Genomic DNA, 17,132 nt, shown 5'->3' with positions numbered 1-17,132 from the left:
CTCTGGGAAGTCGATACTAGTCTGGTTTTCTTGGACTGCAAAAGATTCTTCCCAGAGGACCTGAGAGTACGGGAAGGTTTGTATGGGAGAAGGCGTTCCCTCAGGTATACTGGACCCAAGCCATGTAGGGCTTTATAGGTAATGACCAACACCTTATTCTGTGCCTGGAAGCTAATAGGCAGTCAGTGTAGGGATTTTAAAATAGGTGTTATAGAATCAAAGGAATAAAATATGCAGATATATGTTTATTCTGCTTCTGGCAATGGTAAGGGCTGAAAAACTCTGCAGTACAAATTACTCTCATCTTATTCTGTCTCTCTTGTACTTTGCCTTCTCAGATTTTGTTTTGAAATTGCCTGGATATTTTAAAGAATGTAGCTTTTAATAAGAGAGCTAAAATTCCCTGAAGGAACTAGATCCAGTCTTCTCTTGAAGTTAAGAAGGGTTAGGCCTGGTTAGTATTTTGATGGGAGACTACCAATATTCAGAGGAAGGTAATGGCAAGCCACCTCTGAGTATTCCTTGCCTAAGAAAACTATTAAATTCATGGGATCATCCTAAATTGACAGATGACTTGAAGACAGATATATAGAGTTTTTAAAAAGCTTGCAACTAGATTCTTTACTCATCTAAAATTTTTAGGAACACATGCTAAAGTCAATTTTCTACTCTATCTCAAAACACACCAACTATAGCATAAAAAGAAGGAAGGGAGAAGGAGGGGGAAAGGAATGTAGAAGCACCTTTAAGGCTAACAGATTTTTATTTGTGGATATATACCCCTTTCTTCAGATGCAATATAGCATATCAAAATCTCAGGTTAAAAAGCACATTTATACAGTAGTGTGAATGAGACAGAATGTAATAGGATCCAGAAAGATGCATGTCCCTTATCCTAAATTTTCAAAGAGTGGGCGAAGTGACACAGATCTTTCAGAACTTTAAAGTGGTCAGTTAATGTAGATGTGTGAAAGCAATGAATCTCTTATCGAATGTCAATTTCCCTGAGTTCAAAACTCTCTCTGAGAAGATTCCTTTTGTTATATGTGCAGTAGTGAGGACTCTTGGATCAGTATATATAGTGTGCCATGAAGTCATTGTCTATCTTTATATCTCTGCTAATAGATTGGATTTGTGAATACAAATGAATTCTGCTGTTTCTCTTTCTAATCTTCCTTTGTAATTTCCTTATTCATGTACCTATACCTGTAAATCCCTTACTGTATGTCCAGGAAGGTTGAAATGTTTTGCAACTAGTTTGGGGGTTTTGTCATTCTAACTGTGGAATAGTTATTTCTTCAATGTTATTTCATACAGCAACTCAAGAGTAGGATTTAACAACCCTTTTCAGTCTTCCTTTATAGGCAGTGTATATGGGGGAAAGCCACTATGGATTAATTTTGGGCTAGTCCATGTATTTCACCAAGTGACTGCAAATTTCAGAGGGCAGGAACATCCACAGTGGAGCACTGGGTGGATAGGAGTTCTTCTTGGCCTTAAGAAATTCCAGAGCAGAAGAGCAGCATCTTCCTGCCCTTGAGCAATGCCGATGAAATACCTAACTTCTTTTGATGTGCCTAGTATAAGCTACAAAGGAAGACAGATTTGTCTGTTCTTGTGCTCTGTCATATATCATCTAAGTCCTAGGCCATTTCTATTCCTTTATCAAACAATTTATTGCCCTGGACATAAAGTTTGACTGAAAAAAAGCCACCCTGTTTTCAGAAAGGAGCCATCTTTCTTATTCACAAAACCACATAAACATTGATTTAAACACAAAGCAGTGAGCAAGATTTAGTTGCTGCTTGGCCTAACAAAAGAATGCCTCTTTTAGATTTAGTGAGGCGAATTTCTAGGTTGCAACAGCTAAAGCAAAGATAAGACTGGGATTTCTAGCAGCAAGAATAATGGCTCCACTAGCTTGCTGTCAGCAATTGTGAGAAGAATGCGACCTGGTTCTGGATACATGTTTTTCAACATTAAGTAGTAAGGCCTGAAATACAAAGGCAAGGTGTACTCATATTAACAAATAGGGGAGTGCTCTTGCTCAGTGTGCCATTCATCCATCCTTGCTCTTCTTGAACACAATATTCTACTACCACCCCCTTGGGTTTCCACTGTTCCTCCCACAACTACCATAATATCCAATATGCTGTAGCTACTGAGCATGCTTAGTCTTTTTTATTTTTACAGCTTCTCTGTAACTTAAATATAAATGAGTTCCCCTTTCTTTTTCTTTGTTTTTTCTAAGGTGAGGGCTTTCTTGTTTTTGATGTTGTTGTTTTAACCGTTGTGTTGTTTTTAATATGTTGTAAGCCATCTTGATGCTTATTATTGGGGGAAAGGTGGGACATAAATTAATAAAATAATAACTCTGTGCCTTCAAGTGAGATCCAGTGCGGCATAGTGGTTAGAGTGTTGGACTAGTTCTCTGGAGACCACAATTTGATTCCCAAATCGGCAGTGAACTCCACTGGGTGAGGTTGAGCAAGTCACATGCTCTCAGCCTCAGCGGAAGACAACCGCACACTTCCTCTGAACAAAATTTGCCAAGAAAACCCCATGATGGGTTCACCTTAGGGTTGACATAAGTCAAAAATTACTTGAAGGTACAAAACAACAATAAGAAGAACAACAAGCCTTGGAGTTGTTTCCAATGTAGGGCAACTCTAGGATGACCCTATGATGGGGTTTTCTTGACAATTTTATTCAGGGGAGGTTTGTTCTTAGCCTTCCTCTAAGGCTGAGAACATACAACTTGCTCAAAGTCAAAGTGTACTCTATGGTTGACTGGGAATTTGAACCCTGTTATTCTGGAGTCCTAACATTCAAACCACCCTCCATCCTGGCTCTTTGTGTAAACTCTTTCTTAATTTAAAAAAAAACCCATTAGCTCAAGGGGTCTATGCTTATTGGGACTAATACTTAAATTCAACTCATTGTGATCATTTTGTACTTCTCATATTGGTGTTTTATATTATTCAATTCTATTTCATAGCTACAAGGTGACATATTTTTTAAAAAATATATATTTTAAAAATTATCTCACCTTACAGCTATTAATTATTATTATAAATGAATTGAATAACATAAAACACCAATATGGGAAGTACAAAATGATCACAATGAGCTGTGTGAGTATTAGTCCCAATAAGCATGAGTCAATGTAGGGATGCCATATCCCGGTGGTCCCCGGGACAATTCCGCTTTTGGGGGGCCCCTCCCAGTCCCAGTCTGGTTTGGCCCCCACCCATGCCTTGTTCCCGGTTCGGGGCCCGCTCCTGTGGCCATTGCCACTGTCGCTAATGCGGCTGGCTGCGGTGCCAACCCATCTCCTCCTCCTCTTCGTGGTGGGCAGCGCCAACCCACCTCCTCCTCTGGCTCCACCTTCCTCCTCTTCCTCGGCGGCAGCAGCGCCGCCGCCACCACGCCTCCAGCGTCAGGGCTTGCCCGCCTGTGCGCATGCACGGGGCTCCAAAACAGGAGCTCATCCCTTGCTTTGGCCAGCCAGCCATTGGCCAGCTGGCCAAAGGGGATGGGCTCCTCAGCGCACGCCGCCCGGGCCTCAGCAGGGACCAGCGCGCGCTGCGCGCAGTGATACAGGGCAGGTGCGGCGCTGCTGCGGGCCCGGCTGAGGCCCAGGCCGCGCGCTGAGGAGCCAGTCCTCTTGGCCAGCTGGCCAAAGCAAGGGACGAGCTCTGTTTTGGAGAGGAGGAAGAGGACGGGGGGGAGGAGGAAGAGGAGGAGGGGGAGGACGACGAAAGGTGAATCAGTGGCCATTAGGTGTGCCTTGGGATTTTTGGGTGTTTAATATTTTTTTTAAAAATACAAATATTTATTTATTTTATTAATTTTTATTATGCTTTTTTTTCATGATTTTTATATTAAATATATACACCCCTATCTTTATTTTTATTTTTTTGTCTAGGAATAATGCCAAAATGTCCTCCGTTTTGATCATGCCTTAGAAACATGCATTTAGATTAACATTTTTTAAAAATCATCAATTTTTTGCACATGTCCTCCATTTTTAGAAAAATGTGTCCTACATTTGAAACCGTTGTCCTACATTTGTCCTACATTTGTCCTGGTTTGGAGCTCCTGGCTTATGGCAACCCTAAGTCAATGCAATTTACTTAAGTGTAGACTAATCAAATTTCTACTCATTCAAAGTGTCTATGCCAGTTGGTATTAATATCTGGATTTAGCCCAACAGAGTATCAATAACAAATCATTACAGCTAACAGAGGATATGACATAGTAGTTGATGGTGAGGTTTATTTTCCCAAGGCTCAAAAAAAAAAATAAATACTGATGAGTTTCAAAGAAAGCTCTTAAATGTTATCTATGTACTTTCTTATGCAATTATAACCTGTCAGTTTAGGTACTATATAAATGTTAAACGTTTTCCTATTCAGATGTCAGACAAAGAGACAACTGTATTGCACTTCTTAACAGTCATGTTTGCATTCAGGTGGCAAACTGCACCTTGCCCTTTGCTCAGTGACAAATTCTTCCAGTTTTCTATTCAACGACATCTTTAAGTAACTGAAGTAGCTGTTTACAGAAGGACATTCAGGCAGATAAATTTGGAGGGACTGCCCTGTTACTTAAACCAGGTGGGATTAGATGTGAGCCTGAACAGTGAGTGAGTGCACTTGAACAACTATGTCTGGGTCACTCTGTACTTGGAAAAACAGTTGAAATGCTCTTGTAAAAGTCTAAGAAGCCAGAGAGCTCACCTGTTTGACTCCCAGTGTTTTGAAGCTTCACACTCCAGTTCTTTGAACACAAAGCCTGGTGAAATATTAACACCATCCTTCTGTCAGGAAAAGAAAAGAAAGGGAACAAAAAGATAATCTGACTTGCCTTGAAATGTTTTAATTTCTCCCCCAGTAGATTTCCCCTTAAATTCTGCATCAGCATTACTGTTATGTTTATAGCAGAATTATTGTGAACTGGCATTTTACTGAGTCCTGTAAACTGTTTCTTTTTTTAAAGCACACAGATGCATTATGGACATGGCTTCTCAAAAGAAGAGTTTGCATTTGGGAATCTGACTTGCCCAATATTCTTCTAGGACTCTTGAAGTTCCTTTCCCAAAAAGGCTCACTTGGCAATGTCCCTCTCCCCCCTTTTCAGCATTATGTAAAACAAGCAGCAAATATTTCTTTAAATCAATCTATTTTTATCACTTTGCGTCCTAGGATTTTGTGAGCTTTATCACGCTATTTTCCACTGCTGTCCATTTGTAAAAACCCCTCGACCTAAACTTTTATGCTGTTTTGCTGATCATATTAATCTTGCCAAACTGCCAAGCTTTAACATTCATGTAATCCTTTGAAATATTAACCTTTCATAAGCAGCCTTATGAATTTCTTGGGAAGAGGAAAACCAAACACACATTTTTTCTATCTACTGCTGTATTTCTGAGCTATGGCGACCCTAAGACAAACCTATGGCAGGGTTCTCTTGGCAAGATTTGTTCAGAGGGAGATGCTTATTATTATATTCATTCATTCATTCATTCATTTATTCCTGAGCGGCTGACAAGATTAAAACAGTCCAATTAAAACCACAGAAAAGTGTTACAGAATTAAATTACCACACTATTTAAACAGACTGCATATCAAAGGATAAACACATATTTTAGAAGATACAAGTGTTTAAAATACATTTTAAATAATAAACTTTGTTGTGTTTTTTAATTATTATTAAGCTTCATTTATATAGTGCTGTAAATTTACACAGTGCTGTACATACAATCTTTTTTAATTTTAATCTTTTTTAATTAATCTGTTCAATTATTTAATTAATTTTTAATTAAACTGAAAACAAATTTGTTCACATTTAAAAGAATACAACACTTGTCCAGCCTTCTTAAGAGTCTTGAATTTTTTCTTTGCTGTCTTCTGAGGCTGAGAGAATATCACTTGCCCAAGGCTATCTGGGGTCACAAACCAATTACAGCTCCCAGAATACCATAGTATTGAGCGATGCCAGTTAAAGCGGTGTCAAACCGGGTTATTTCTGCAGCACGGACGCAGCCATAGGCACGGCATTCCCATTTTGCACAGAAGACGCGCTCCCCCTAGTGGCCAAGCCGAGGAACGAAAGAGGGAAAGCGGAAGGGAGCAGAGAGAATCAATGAATGAATGAACGAACTCAGCAGCAGCGCGGCAGGGGAATCCGCCTCTGACGTCACGAGGGAACGCCGGCTCCTCTCTCTCCCTGAAGCATGCGCAGAGAGGGCTGGGCTGGACGTCACGCGCTCGATCAAAATGGCGGCGTGAGGAGAAGAAGGCCGAGGAGAAAGAGGTTCGGAGGAGCAGCCATGGAAGGCGGCAGCGAGGAGGCGGATGGTTTTGACGCCATCGTCATGGCAGAGGCGAGGTAATGCGTCTCCTTCGCTTCTGGGGCGGTTGGGTTTCGCGAGGAGAAGGTTGTGTGCATCCGCACTGTACGGCTAACGCACTAATGCCGCCCGCAGCTCCCTCCGATGGGATGCTGGGATTTGTAGTTTTCCAGGCTTCCCTGCCAAAGAGGGCTGGTGCCTCACCGAAACTACAAAACCCAGGGTTCTGTGGGATGGAGCCGTGGCAGTTAAAAAGTGGTGTTAAATAATAAGGTCATCACCATTTCTACAGTGATCATCATAATAATTTAACCCGTGTAGATGCACCTATAAAGAGCCTGGGTGGTCTAGTGGCTTGGATTATTATGATCCGAAACACACTGCAGAAACAGTCCAGTTTGAGACCACTTTAACAGCCCTGGTTCAGTGCCAAGGAATTCTGGGAACTGCAGTTTTGTGAGACTTTTAGCTTTCTCTGTCAGAGAGCTCTGGTTCCACAACAGACTACAGTTCCCAGGATTCTCTAGAACTGAGCCAGAGCAATTAAAGCTGTCTCAAACTGGATTGTTTCTGCAGTGTGCTTTGAACCTATGACTCGGATCAGGGTTCGAATCCAGCTCAGCCATGAAACTCACTGGGTGACTTTGGGCAAGTCACATGCTCCCAGCCTCAAGGGAAGGCAATGGCAAACCTCCTCTGAAGAAACATGCCAAGACATCCCATGATAGGTTTGCCTTAGGATTGCCATAAATTGGGAATAACTTGAAGGCACAACCACAACAACAACAACAGACACATCCATGGAGGAGAGGCAGACCTCCCCCTGAAAGTAAATACTCCAAGGGCACCAGATCCTGACTGATCTTGAAAGCAAAGCAGGGTCTGCCCTGATTAGTGCTTGGATGGGAAACCTCCAAGGGATGGCTGGTGCTTTAGGTGATCATGTAGTGATTTGAAGTCACAGGACTGGGCACAGACAGAGGGAGCATAAAGCAGTCTCTGGATGCTTATAACATATGTGCCATGTAGATGAACAGGAGGACAAAAAAGAGGGCCTCAGACTCCTTTTCTTAGCTTCTCTCTGAAATAGCCATGACAGATTTTTAAAACCAGATTTTCCAGCTGTAAAAAGGTCAGACGCCTCCCATACACACAAAGGAAAACCAAAATCACAGAGACCTAAACCAAATAGCCCCTAGTTGCTTAAATACCCTAAACAGTGGTTCTCAAACAGTGAGGTGGGACCATCATTTTTGGAAGCTAATCAGGATCAACCTTGATTAGTACTTGGGTGGTGCTGACAGCTGTATTCCAGAAGAAGCAACTGGCAAAACACCTCTGAGTTTCCTTGCCTAAGAAAATCTTATGAAATTCATGGGATCGCCACAGATTGATGGACCACCTGAAGGCATACACATGCACACACATGAGATCTCCTGTCATGTAACTTGCTTCATCAAAAATTCCCTCCACTTACTTATTTTCATTTATTGATAGAGTTTATAACAGCATCATTCCAGGGATTTGTAAAGGTGGAACAGACTTTAATGTATGGGAGCCACACTGTGTATCAGTTAAGAAATGCTTGCCTGTTTGTTTCCTGCTGTGGGAAGTGGGAGAAATTAATTACTGAGGTTACTTGGGGTGTTTCTTCTTAACACAAATGTGTCTTAATGGTGCAGATAATGCCCCTGTATTTCCATTTGTCAGGAACAACTGTCTTGTGAATGGCCACTGCTAATAATGAGTCACTGTGGTTTGCAGTATTCCTGCTCACCCCAGCAACCACATTTGAATGTACTATATCTGTAACAAAACATATTGTTCAATACATCTTCAAAAGTGGACTTTCGTTGGTGAAAGTGCACTCACAATCAGTCAACTTTATTACTATAACAGATCAGTCATAGAAAAGCTAAAAGCAGAACACAGTAGAAAGTCAAGGTGAAAAATATCTCCCAGGGATAAGAATTCTTTGTGGAACAGGGTAGCATACAAAACTTTGCAACCTTCAACACAGGCTATTCAGAAGAATTTGAAAGAACAAGGGAGGTATAAAACCCATCAGATCTGTCTGACAACTTTTCCAAAATCACATCTCTACATTGAGAACAAATATCCTTACAATAAAGTCAATATAGCAGAACATGATCAAATGTTTCAACCATGTCAGATTGACAGGGACAGAACAGACACATGCTTGTATGTCTTGTCCCAGAAGGAAACTGACCATTGGTCATTGTTAAAACCTCCTGAAGTCTCACCCACTTCATCATAGATTTGAAAGCAAGTGAAATAATTCCCTTACCGTGAAGCAGGTTTTTCCAATTCCATTGTAATTTGCTTCAAAGATGAAATTCACAAAAAAGCCCTAAAACTGTGACTTTCATTTAGATATTCTTAACGTTATACATCCAGTTTAAGGCATTATGACTATAATGGATTATGTATTTTTTGAGTAAAACTCTCAGGAGTTTTAACAGCACCATGCCGTGTACATCTATTTAGAAATGTTTCACTGAGTTCAATTGTACTTTCAGGTAACCAGGTACAGTATAGAATAAAAGGATAATAGCTTAAGTATATGCTTAAGCAGTTTCTTTGATTTTAACTATTTGATGTATATTGCACATACCAATGTGAACATTAACTAGTTTAATAGAATAAAATCAATTTGCTTATCTCTGAAGCTGGTTGAAACTAACATGTATCAGATTGGCTTATAATCCTCCAAGAAGCTTGGAGACAGTGTCTAAAACATAATCTAACAATTCTTTCTAAATCTGCCTTTTTACAGATTTCATGGAGAAGGCTATCAGGAAGGCTATGCTGAAGGAATTCATGCTGGTGTCATTGAAGGAAGGCAGTATGGAGTGCAGCAAGGTGCTAAAATTGGATTAGAAGTATGTGCTACTCTGTATGTGATGTTTTGATCAAGAGAAATTATGTAATGATTTCTGCTGAGGCTTAAAATTATATTAACAATCTATTGTTGGGAACTAAACTTCACTTCTGTAGGTTATGTTGAGATTGCATGGAAAATGTATCTGGCAGTAACAATCTCGGTATTGAAACACGTTCATTTAGATTGAGTTAAACACTTTATGCTGTGTGTAATTATTTCCTTAGACATTATTTTACATACATAGCTGATGTTATTTGAGAGGAAATACTATTGTTAACATAAGAAGAAACTGTATCTCTCTTTCAAATTTATAGATTGGGTCATATCTTGGTTTTGCAGTCACATGGAAGAAATTGCTTCATACAAACTCAGATGAAAAACACAGGTAGGTTTATACACACACTTATATAATGGGTAGAAAGAGGCATATTAACCTATGGCTTAGGCTTCTGATCCAGAGGATACATGCTTATTGTGGTGTGGTGGAGAAGGTGATTTGTGTACATTCTCTACGTGCCTTTCTTTGTAGCCTCCTGTAGTTTCAGAAAGCTTGCTTTGGAGGGTTGGGGGACATTCTGTAAGGAAGGTAGCTCTAGAAACTGCAGAGGGCATGAGAATGGTAAGTGGACAAATAATTGTTTCCTCTGCTTATGTTTCAGATCCCAGTTTTTTGTGGGTTTGTTTCTCAGATTTATGATTTTCCTTTGGATTAAGGGGAGGAAAAATCTACTTGTAGCAGAAGGCAGAAAATGTAAGAGAAAGTAAGGGTAAAGACAATGACAGCTTGAGAGCTACAGTAAAGATGGTGGCAAAGATGAATGGAAATGGGCAATATTCTAAGGATGGTAGCACTGACTGCTGTGCCAGCACAGTATTATAAATCTTTGTTGGTGGTTCCAGCAAAACATTTGGAACCAAGTTACAGAAAACTTCACTCCCTAGATTATTAAGAAAAACCCAGCAGTGTTATTCATTTGAGCCTCATTGGCCACTGTAGGCTGTGCTTCCTTGAACTGGTATCATTATCACTGTAGATGTTTTTGGCTTCTTGATCAAGAGGATCTAAGTTTGTTTTCTCTCCTCTTCCTGTAATATATACCTTGAGATGGGGGTGGGGGGCTGCTTAAACTATTAGGGCATACTTTGGGTGCTTTGGAGATGACTGCCAATAATAGCACGTGGGTGCAGTTTCCATTTCTCCTTCAGATACAGAGGTGATTCTTAATTGGCTGAATTCCATTGGTAGACAGTGAGAGATGAGGTCATGTGTGGAAGAATATTGGTGCTTTTCATAGACAAGTATTTCTGGGCTCACTGCCTGGTAGATGGATACCTCTCTGTTCTAGCTGGTGCCAGATTGCTAAATAGGGGTATTTACTTGTACATTGCAACTGCAGAGCCTCTTTTAGCAAGCTGTGTTTTGAAAACACAATGAAATCACATTTTAGTCCTCTTGCACCAGATATAGAAATAGAAATGTAAAACATATGACCTAAGAGAGGGATGGAGAGCCTCTGGTCCTCTAAAGGTCCCATTAGCTCCACTTAGCATGACCTGAAGTATGCAATTATGAAAGTTGTAATCTAAAACATCTGGAGGGCCAAAGGGAGCACATCCATGAACATAAGATATGGCCATAGCCTCTGACCATTGTCTGCCTTCAGTGCTATATTTGTGGCAGAGAGACAGGGTATACATTTAATAATTTAGTTGCTTTTATTGTACATAAACAGCTATACCTACAGTTGTGTGTTAATATAATAAGTTGTGTGTGTTGAACCTAATGCTGAACTGTCCACATCTTAAAACTATTTTTAAATAACAAGCATTTAGTGAGAATCTGATGCTAAAACCATTTGTTTATGAGACTATTTTATATCCCGATGGCGAGGTGGGGTTAAAATAAAGTTTTATTATTATTTTATTTTTTCAGGATTAGTGTAGTTTCAAATTGAGGTAGAGAATGTAAATCTGCAGCATTTTTGTTCAGAATATGTTTGTTCTTAGGGTTTTTCAAAAATCTTAAGTTTCATCTGCACTGCAGAAATGTTTGTTGTGGCCCCAGAGCTCTCTGACAACGGAAGACATAATGTCTCACAGAACTCCCAGAATTCCATAGCACTGAAACATGGCAGTTAAAGCAGTATCAAACTGCAATATTTCTGCAGTGTGGCTGCAGTCTTAGTTTTTCTTGGATTGTATCTTCACTGCAAAAATAATGCAGTTTGACACTGCTTTAACTGGCTCAGCACTATGGAATTCTGGGATTTGTAGTTTTGGGAGATATTTAGCCTTTACTGTCAGAGAGCTCTGGCGCTACAATAAACTCCAAATCCCAGGATTCCATAGCATTGAGCCATGGCAGTTAAAGCAGTGTCAGATTGCATTATTTCTGCAATGCAAAAGTAGCCTAAGAAACAGTTTGTCTTTGTTTGTCCCCTTTTAGATAACTGGGAATTTCTGTGGATGTAACATGATTTAAGAAATTTTAGATGATTGCTATTGTGTGTGTGTGGGGGGGGGGGGGGTTAGCTAATCAGCTGATTAAATTCTATGCATACATTTGCTTAGATTGGATCTGGAAGTGACATGGACAGTCTGTTCCATAACCAGGAAGGCTTTATCTCATAGCTAAGATCTTTGGGCAACTAAAAGAAAGAAAATGTGAGTCCAGATGCATGATCCTAATTGTGCAAGGTGTAGCATAATCTTTCCCTTTCTATCAATGTCTCTGTTACTTTAGCAGAAGAAATCCCTCCATGTGGTATTTATTGGTAGTTGGTTCCATAGTATTCCAAACATGTTGAGGTAGTCTAGCCAGATCCATTTCCAGGTGCATGTTGTATAAAACAAAAAAAGGAGGGGGAGATGGCTGAAGAATGACATTATAAAATAGTTCACTAATTGGCCTAAATATTTTAATTGAGTATTTTTCATAGGTTAATCAAGATGATGTATTGGTGAGCATGTAGCTCACCTGTTGAAGAGAAACTGCTGAGAACTAGTATATGTGTGTATTACACAGAAATTGATATTTCAGAGGGGCAGGTTTTCTGATGAATCATTATGACATGGTTCTTGATTGGCATGACTGCATTTGATGCTGCTCCAATAGGTGTGAAAAAGAAAACTATGGATTAGACAGATCATATTCTTTAATTGCAAGGATGGGGATCCTGTAGTCCTATGGATGTGGTTGGACTGCAGTTCCCAGCAGCCCTAACCAACACAGCTCTTGGTGAAGAATGGTGGGCATTGCAGGCTAATAACCTCAGAAGTGCCACATGAGTCACCATTAATTAATTGCCATCCATCAGGGATGGGCAGTGGTTGGCTAGAGTCTAGGTATCCTTATCCTGAGTCACATGGTTTTCCATCACAGATGATATTGATTCCAAATGATAATGGATCATGTGTGAGGGATTCCCATACAAGTTGGGAAATTGACGTGAGGTGCAGTGTAGTTTTTGTTTTATGAATTGTCTACCATATCAATATGAAATGAAGATGAACAAAAGCAAAACTTTCTAAATGTGGCTAAAGCTAGGGTTGCCATAACCCGGCGGGGGGGGCGGGTATTTCCCGCTTTTGGACCGTCTGCACGGTCACGGTACGCTTTGTTGTTTGCCCTCCGGCTTTGTTATTGCGCCGCTATGGCAGCGCCTTTGGCCGCTCTTGTGGCCGCCACCACCGCCACCACCATTGCAGCTGTCGCTGTGTGGCCTGCTGTGACTGCTCCTCTGTCCGCTGCTCCCTCCGCCGCTGCCACGGTTCGCCTCCGCAAGCAGGGCCAGCTGCCTGTGCTGAGCCCCGCGCCTCCGCGCACCCACACTCACATTTAATCTTCCCGGGCGCGCTGGAGGGCCACCTACTATTGGCTGGCAGGCTGGGCCTGGCTGGCCAATAGCGGAACAGCCCGCCCCCTGCTTCAGTAGTCTATGACTGCTGGCAGGGGTGGGGCTGTTCCAGCTCTCTGCCTCCATTGGCCACCCAGGTTAAAGAGGATGAGCTCTCCTCTGTTTACTTCCTGGGCCGGCAAAGGACTGGAGCGGAGGGCAGCCCCAGCCGCAACAAAAGCGGCAGCAGCAGCAGCAAAAGGGAAAGGAGAGGACCAAAGGTAGGCCTCTCTGGGCCGGGGTGTGTGTGTTTTTGGCTTCCACGTTTATCATCATCATCATTATCCAAAGTCCTAGCTGTGTGAGTGTGAGTCAGTTTGCAAAGGGACCTTCCACGTTTATTATTATTATTATTATCATCATCATCATCATCATCATCCAAAGTCCTAGCTGTGTGAGTGTGAGTCAGTTTGCAAAGGGACCACCATTCCCAGAATTCCATAGCATTCAGCCGAGGCAGTTAAAGTGGTCTCAAACCAGATTATTTCTCCAGTGTAGATGCAGCCCAAGCCTTTTGCCTCTCTTATGCCTGAGATTTCAAAGCCCAGCCTTGGCACCACAACAAACTACAAATCCCAAGATTCCATAGGATGGAGTGATGAGAGTGAAAGCAGTGTGGCAGCAGCCTAAGTGTGCTTAATGCAGTTCTTAACATGGTGCACCTCTTGCCTACAGAGTCTCCCAGGCCCCAGCGGGGCCCTAGAGTCCTCCAAGGCCTCGCTGGGGTCTCCCAGGCCCAGCGAGGCCTTGGAGAAGGTTTAAAAATGTAGGACCTTTTTTTTTTTTGTTAATTTCCTGGCCAGGAAATAATTTTTTTTTTAAAAAAAAGTCCTACATTTTTAAGCCTTGTCCTACATTTCCCCGGTTTTGAGGTCCTCCTGGATGGCAACCCTAGCTAAAGCTGGTATTTCAAAACATCAATATGTATACTAAATCAATATGCATATTAAATAAAAACATCAGTGTATACTAAATATTCAGTGGCCCTTCGGTTTTAGCATGAAATAATGTATTTCACTCACTGTATATGATGTGTTTATGTTTCTCAGTAAAAAGACAAAAGTCCTGGAGTCCTTAATAGAGATGATTGAGAAATTTCCCTGTGAGGATCCAGTCTATGAGAGACTTCAAGAAGACCTAGAGAAAATTAGAGGACGATTTAAACAGGTTGGTAACCAATTTTAATGTTGGAACCAAAGATGTATCCATAGGGTTGTATTCAAGAGTACGTGTCTGCCAGTGTCACCTCCAGAAGATTGAGGGTCTTCTTGAGCAGACTGGTAGATGAAAGGTACAAGGGGAAAGAGAAGGAAGGGAAATAATGTAGAATGGGTAGAATTTCCCTTGGATAATATTGCTTGCCACCCTTTGTGTACCGTTGAAGTGAAAAAATGTTATAATTATAATGTATCATAGCTGAGGGACAGACAAAGATGATGTACAGGGCGTTCCGGATGCCCTTGCATAACGGAAATTTTGTGAATGTTCAAGCTCAAGCCCCACTGAAAACACACATGCACCATTGCCTTTTATGGCGAGTGGCTTTCAGCATATGCTGAAAGCTGCGTATAGCGTGCCCGCGTATGACGTGGGCGCATTGTATTATAGGAACGTAATTAAAATATATATATATACACTAGAGGTTTCTCTTTTTCTTTATAGGCTTGTTCATTGCTTCATATTCCAACTGATGCTCGACTTGGTTCTGGAGGATCTGCTCTTACATTTTGAAAGCCACATGAGCACAGGAGAAGACTTTGTTTGTATAAACTGACAGTGAAATCTTGGGCAGACAAATTAAGTAGAAGAGAGACCTTTTCCATCTATAGAGAAGAAAGCTAACATTCCTACAGGAATAAAGCCTATATATGTATTATATTTCTGAATTGCAGACTTAGTTCAGTTTGAAAGCTTCAGTTTCTTCAGAAAGCAGTGATTCTATGGTGAACTTGTCTATTAAAGTTGTTGTATGCCTTCAAGTCATTTCAGATTTATGATGACCCGTAATGGGGTTTTCTTGGCAAGGTTTGTTCAGAGGATGTTTGCCATTGCTTTCTGTTGGGACTGAGAGCATGTGACTTGCCCAAAGTCACCCAGTGGGTTTCATGCCCGAGCAGGTAATCAAACCCTGGTCTCCAGAGTCGTAGTCCAGCACTCAAAGTCCAGCCCATGTGGGCTCTCATCTTTTGAAATATTTATTTGAAAGTAATGTTGGACATTGTCCTAGAACATATTGTTAAAAAACAATGCTAATTTACCAGAATTACTTACATAACTTAAATAACGTAAAAATGATTTAAGAAGCTTTCAGACATGTTTTCTAAAAACTCTTGTAAGATTTCATTCATAAAATTGACATTCTGCTATAAATATGTCTATAAAGATATATTTCACTATATTAGTGCAAGAAATAGTAAACTGATCTGTGTAACAGGTGTTATGTATTTGCATTTCCACAAATGTGGAATGATGCAACACCACTTTGACATATGCTTAATGAATTTTTTGAAATACAATTATCTGACCTGTAGGCACTCAAAACGTGCTTAAATCTGGGCCAGCCATTTTTCTTGTAACACCCATCACCATCTATATGTGCTCAGTAAGGTAGGGAAGTGACTTAATTCAGCTGAAATAAATTTCTGAAAATAAAATGACTTTAAATGAAACAAGTGGTAATATCTACAGAAATTTCCACAGGTGCCAGGGATAATTTGCTTAAAGTATCTCTTGGAAGGAAATTGAATTGGGCTTGGTGGAATACTTGCACCAGTGCTACTCAAGAGTGGTGACACATAGACTGTTGCTAATCTACAAGCCTTTGACTGCCAGTACCTGGTGAGTTTCCAGACAAGAAACAAATTATTGTAGCCAATGAGCACAAATATGGTACCAGTCCCAGGCATGATAGGGGAAAAAATTGCTTTGTCTTGGGAAGCACTGACTTGCAAATTCTTCATGGTGAGCTTCTCTCTTCCCCTGACCTTTGGCACCAGTCATAGCAAGTATAACTCTCTGCTTGGACGAGTGAGGTCTATACCTTCCTGTTACTCTTTCCTATCACCATGATGAGGTGACACATAGGCCATACACATGAGTGCAAGGAGAGGTCTTGAAGCGTTGTTTTTGATACTCGGAGTTCTTCCTGAATATCTTGGAGAAGTTGTAGTGATTGTAGAGTCCATTCCTTTCCCTTAACTCTTTTCTTATTTCAGGTACATCAGGACACTCCTTACTGGCTTCTATAACAAAAGGAATAAAACATTTTAAATCCTTGTTTACTTTTCTTGTTTCTAGTGCATGAATAGCATTTGTAATAACTAGTTCATATCAGCTTGAACATGCTCCTGCACCATGCTCTAGAGTTTATGCAGCTTGCTCAGCCAGAGTAGAATGGCTGAATCAGCGTGGAAGAGCAGCTGAGACCTCTCATTCTCCAGACTACATTTCTCTGCTGTTTGCCTGTGTGCCAGACAAAGGAAGGAGAAGGAGCGAAAACAAGAGTGATAAACCCTCATGTGGGAATGGAGAATGAATTGTCAGCCAGGTATTGTTGGGCTGCAGTTCCCATCACTCTTCACCTTTGGGTTGGAAGGACAGGGATGATGAGAGTTGCAGTCCAGCTTCATCTGGAGACTCATACCTTATGGGAATTGCAGTCTAGTATCTGGAGAGCCACTTATTCCTCACTTGTGCCCTGTTGGTCCCTCACTGCATAGATATTGCCCACAAAGGAGGTTTATGTTTTATCCTTAACTGTTGAACACAAGAAAACATGTTTAGGCCACCTAGTGGGGAAAATATTTATATCAGCCAGAAAATTCTGCTTTTGTTTTTCTACAGCAGTCACAAAGGAGTTTTTATTTATTCATTTTTCAGATAATAATAATATACTGTAATTAGCTTTATTTATACCAAGCCTTTTCCCCAAAACTGGGCCTCAAGGCAGATTACAAATTAAAACAAGACATTGCAG

At 40.9% G+C, this 17,132-nt stretch overlaps 1 protein-coding gene across 1 annotated transcript; it reads left to right on the top strand.

Moving 5' to 3' along the window:
- Positions 1-6,229: 6,229 nt before the first annotated feature.
- On the top strand, positions 6,230-16,432 carry LTO1 (LTO1 maturation factor of ABCE1). The gene is made up of 5 exons (XM_042446405.1): positions 6,230-6,393; positions 9,153-9,258; positions 9,575-9,645; positions 14,206-14,323; positions 14,819-16,432. Exons 1-5 carry the CDS (start codon positions 6,239-6,241, stop codon positions 14,885-14,887), a joined length of 519 nt encoding a protein of 172 aa, XP_042302339.1. The 5' UTR covers positions 6,230-6,238; the 3' UTR covers positions 14,888-16,432.
- The last annotated feature ends 700 nt before the right edge of the window (positions 16,433-17,132 follow it).

This window comes from Sceloporus undulatus, chromosome 1 (genome assembly GCF_019175285.1).
Source record: "Sceloporus undulatus isolate JIND9_A2432 ecotype Alabama chromosome 1, SceUnd_v1.1, whole genome shotgun sequence".
In the NCBI taxonomy this organism is placed as follows: Eukaryota; Metazoa; Chordata; class Lepidosauria; order Squamata; family Phrynosomatidae; genus Sceloporus; species Sceloporus undulatus.
The sequence above is the reverse complement of the archived record's forward strand: the minus strand, read 5'-3'. Positions and strand labels throughout refer to the sequence as shown.

Coding starts and splice junctions, on each gene's coding strand:
- LTO1 (XM_042446405.1), top strand. CDS start 6,239: ATGCGCAGAGAGGGCTGGGCTGGACGTCACGCGCTCGATCAAAATGGC. Junction 9,259..9,574: donor GTGCTAAAATTGGATTAGAA/GTATGTGCTACT, acceptor TCAAATTTATAG/ATTGGGTCATATCTTGGTTT. Junction 14,324..14,818: donor TTAGAGGACGATTTAAACAG/GTTGGTAACCAA, acceptor TTTTCTTTATAG/GCTTGTTCATTGCTTCATAT.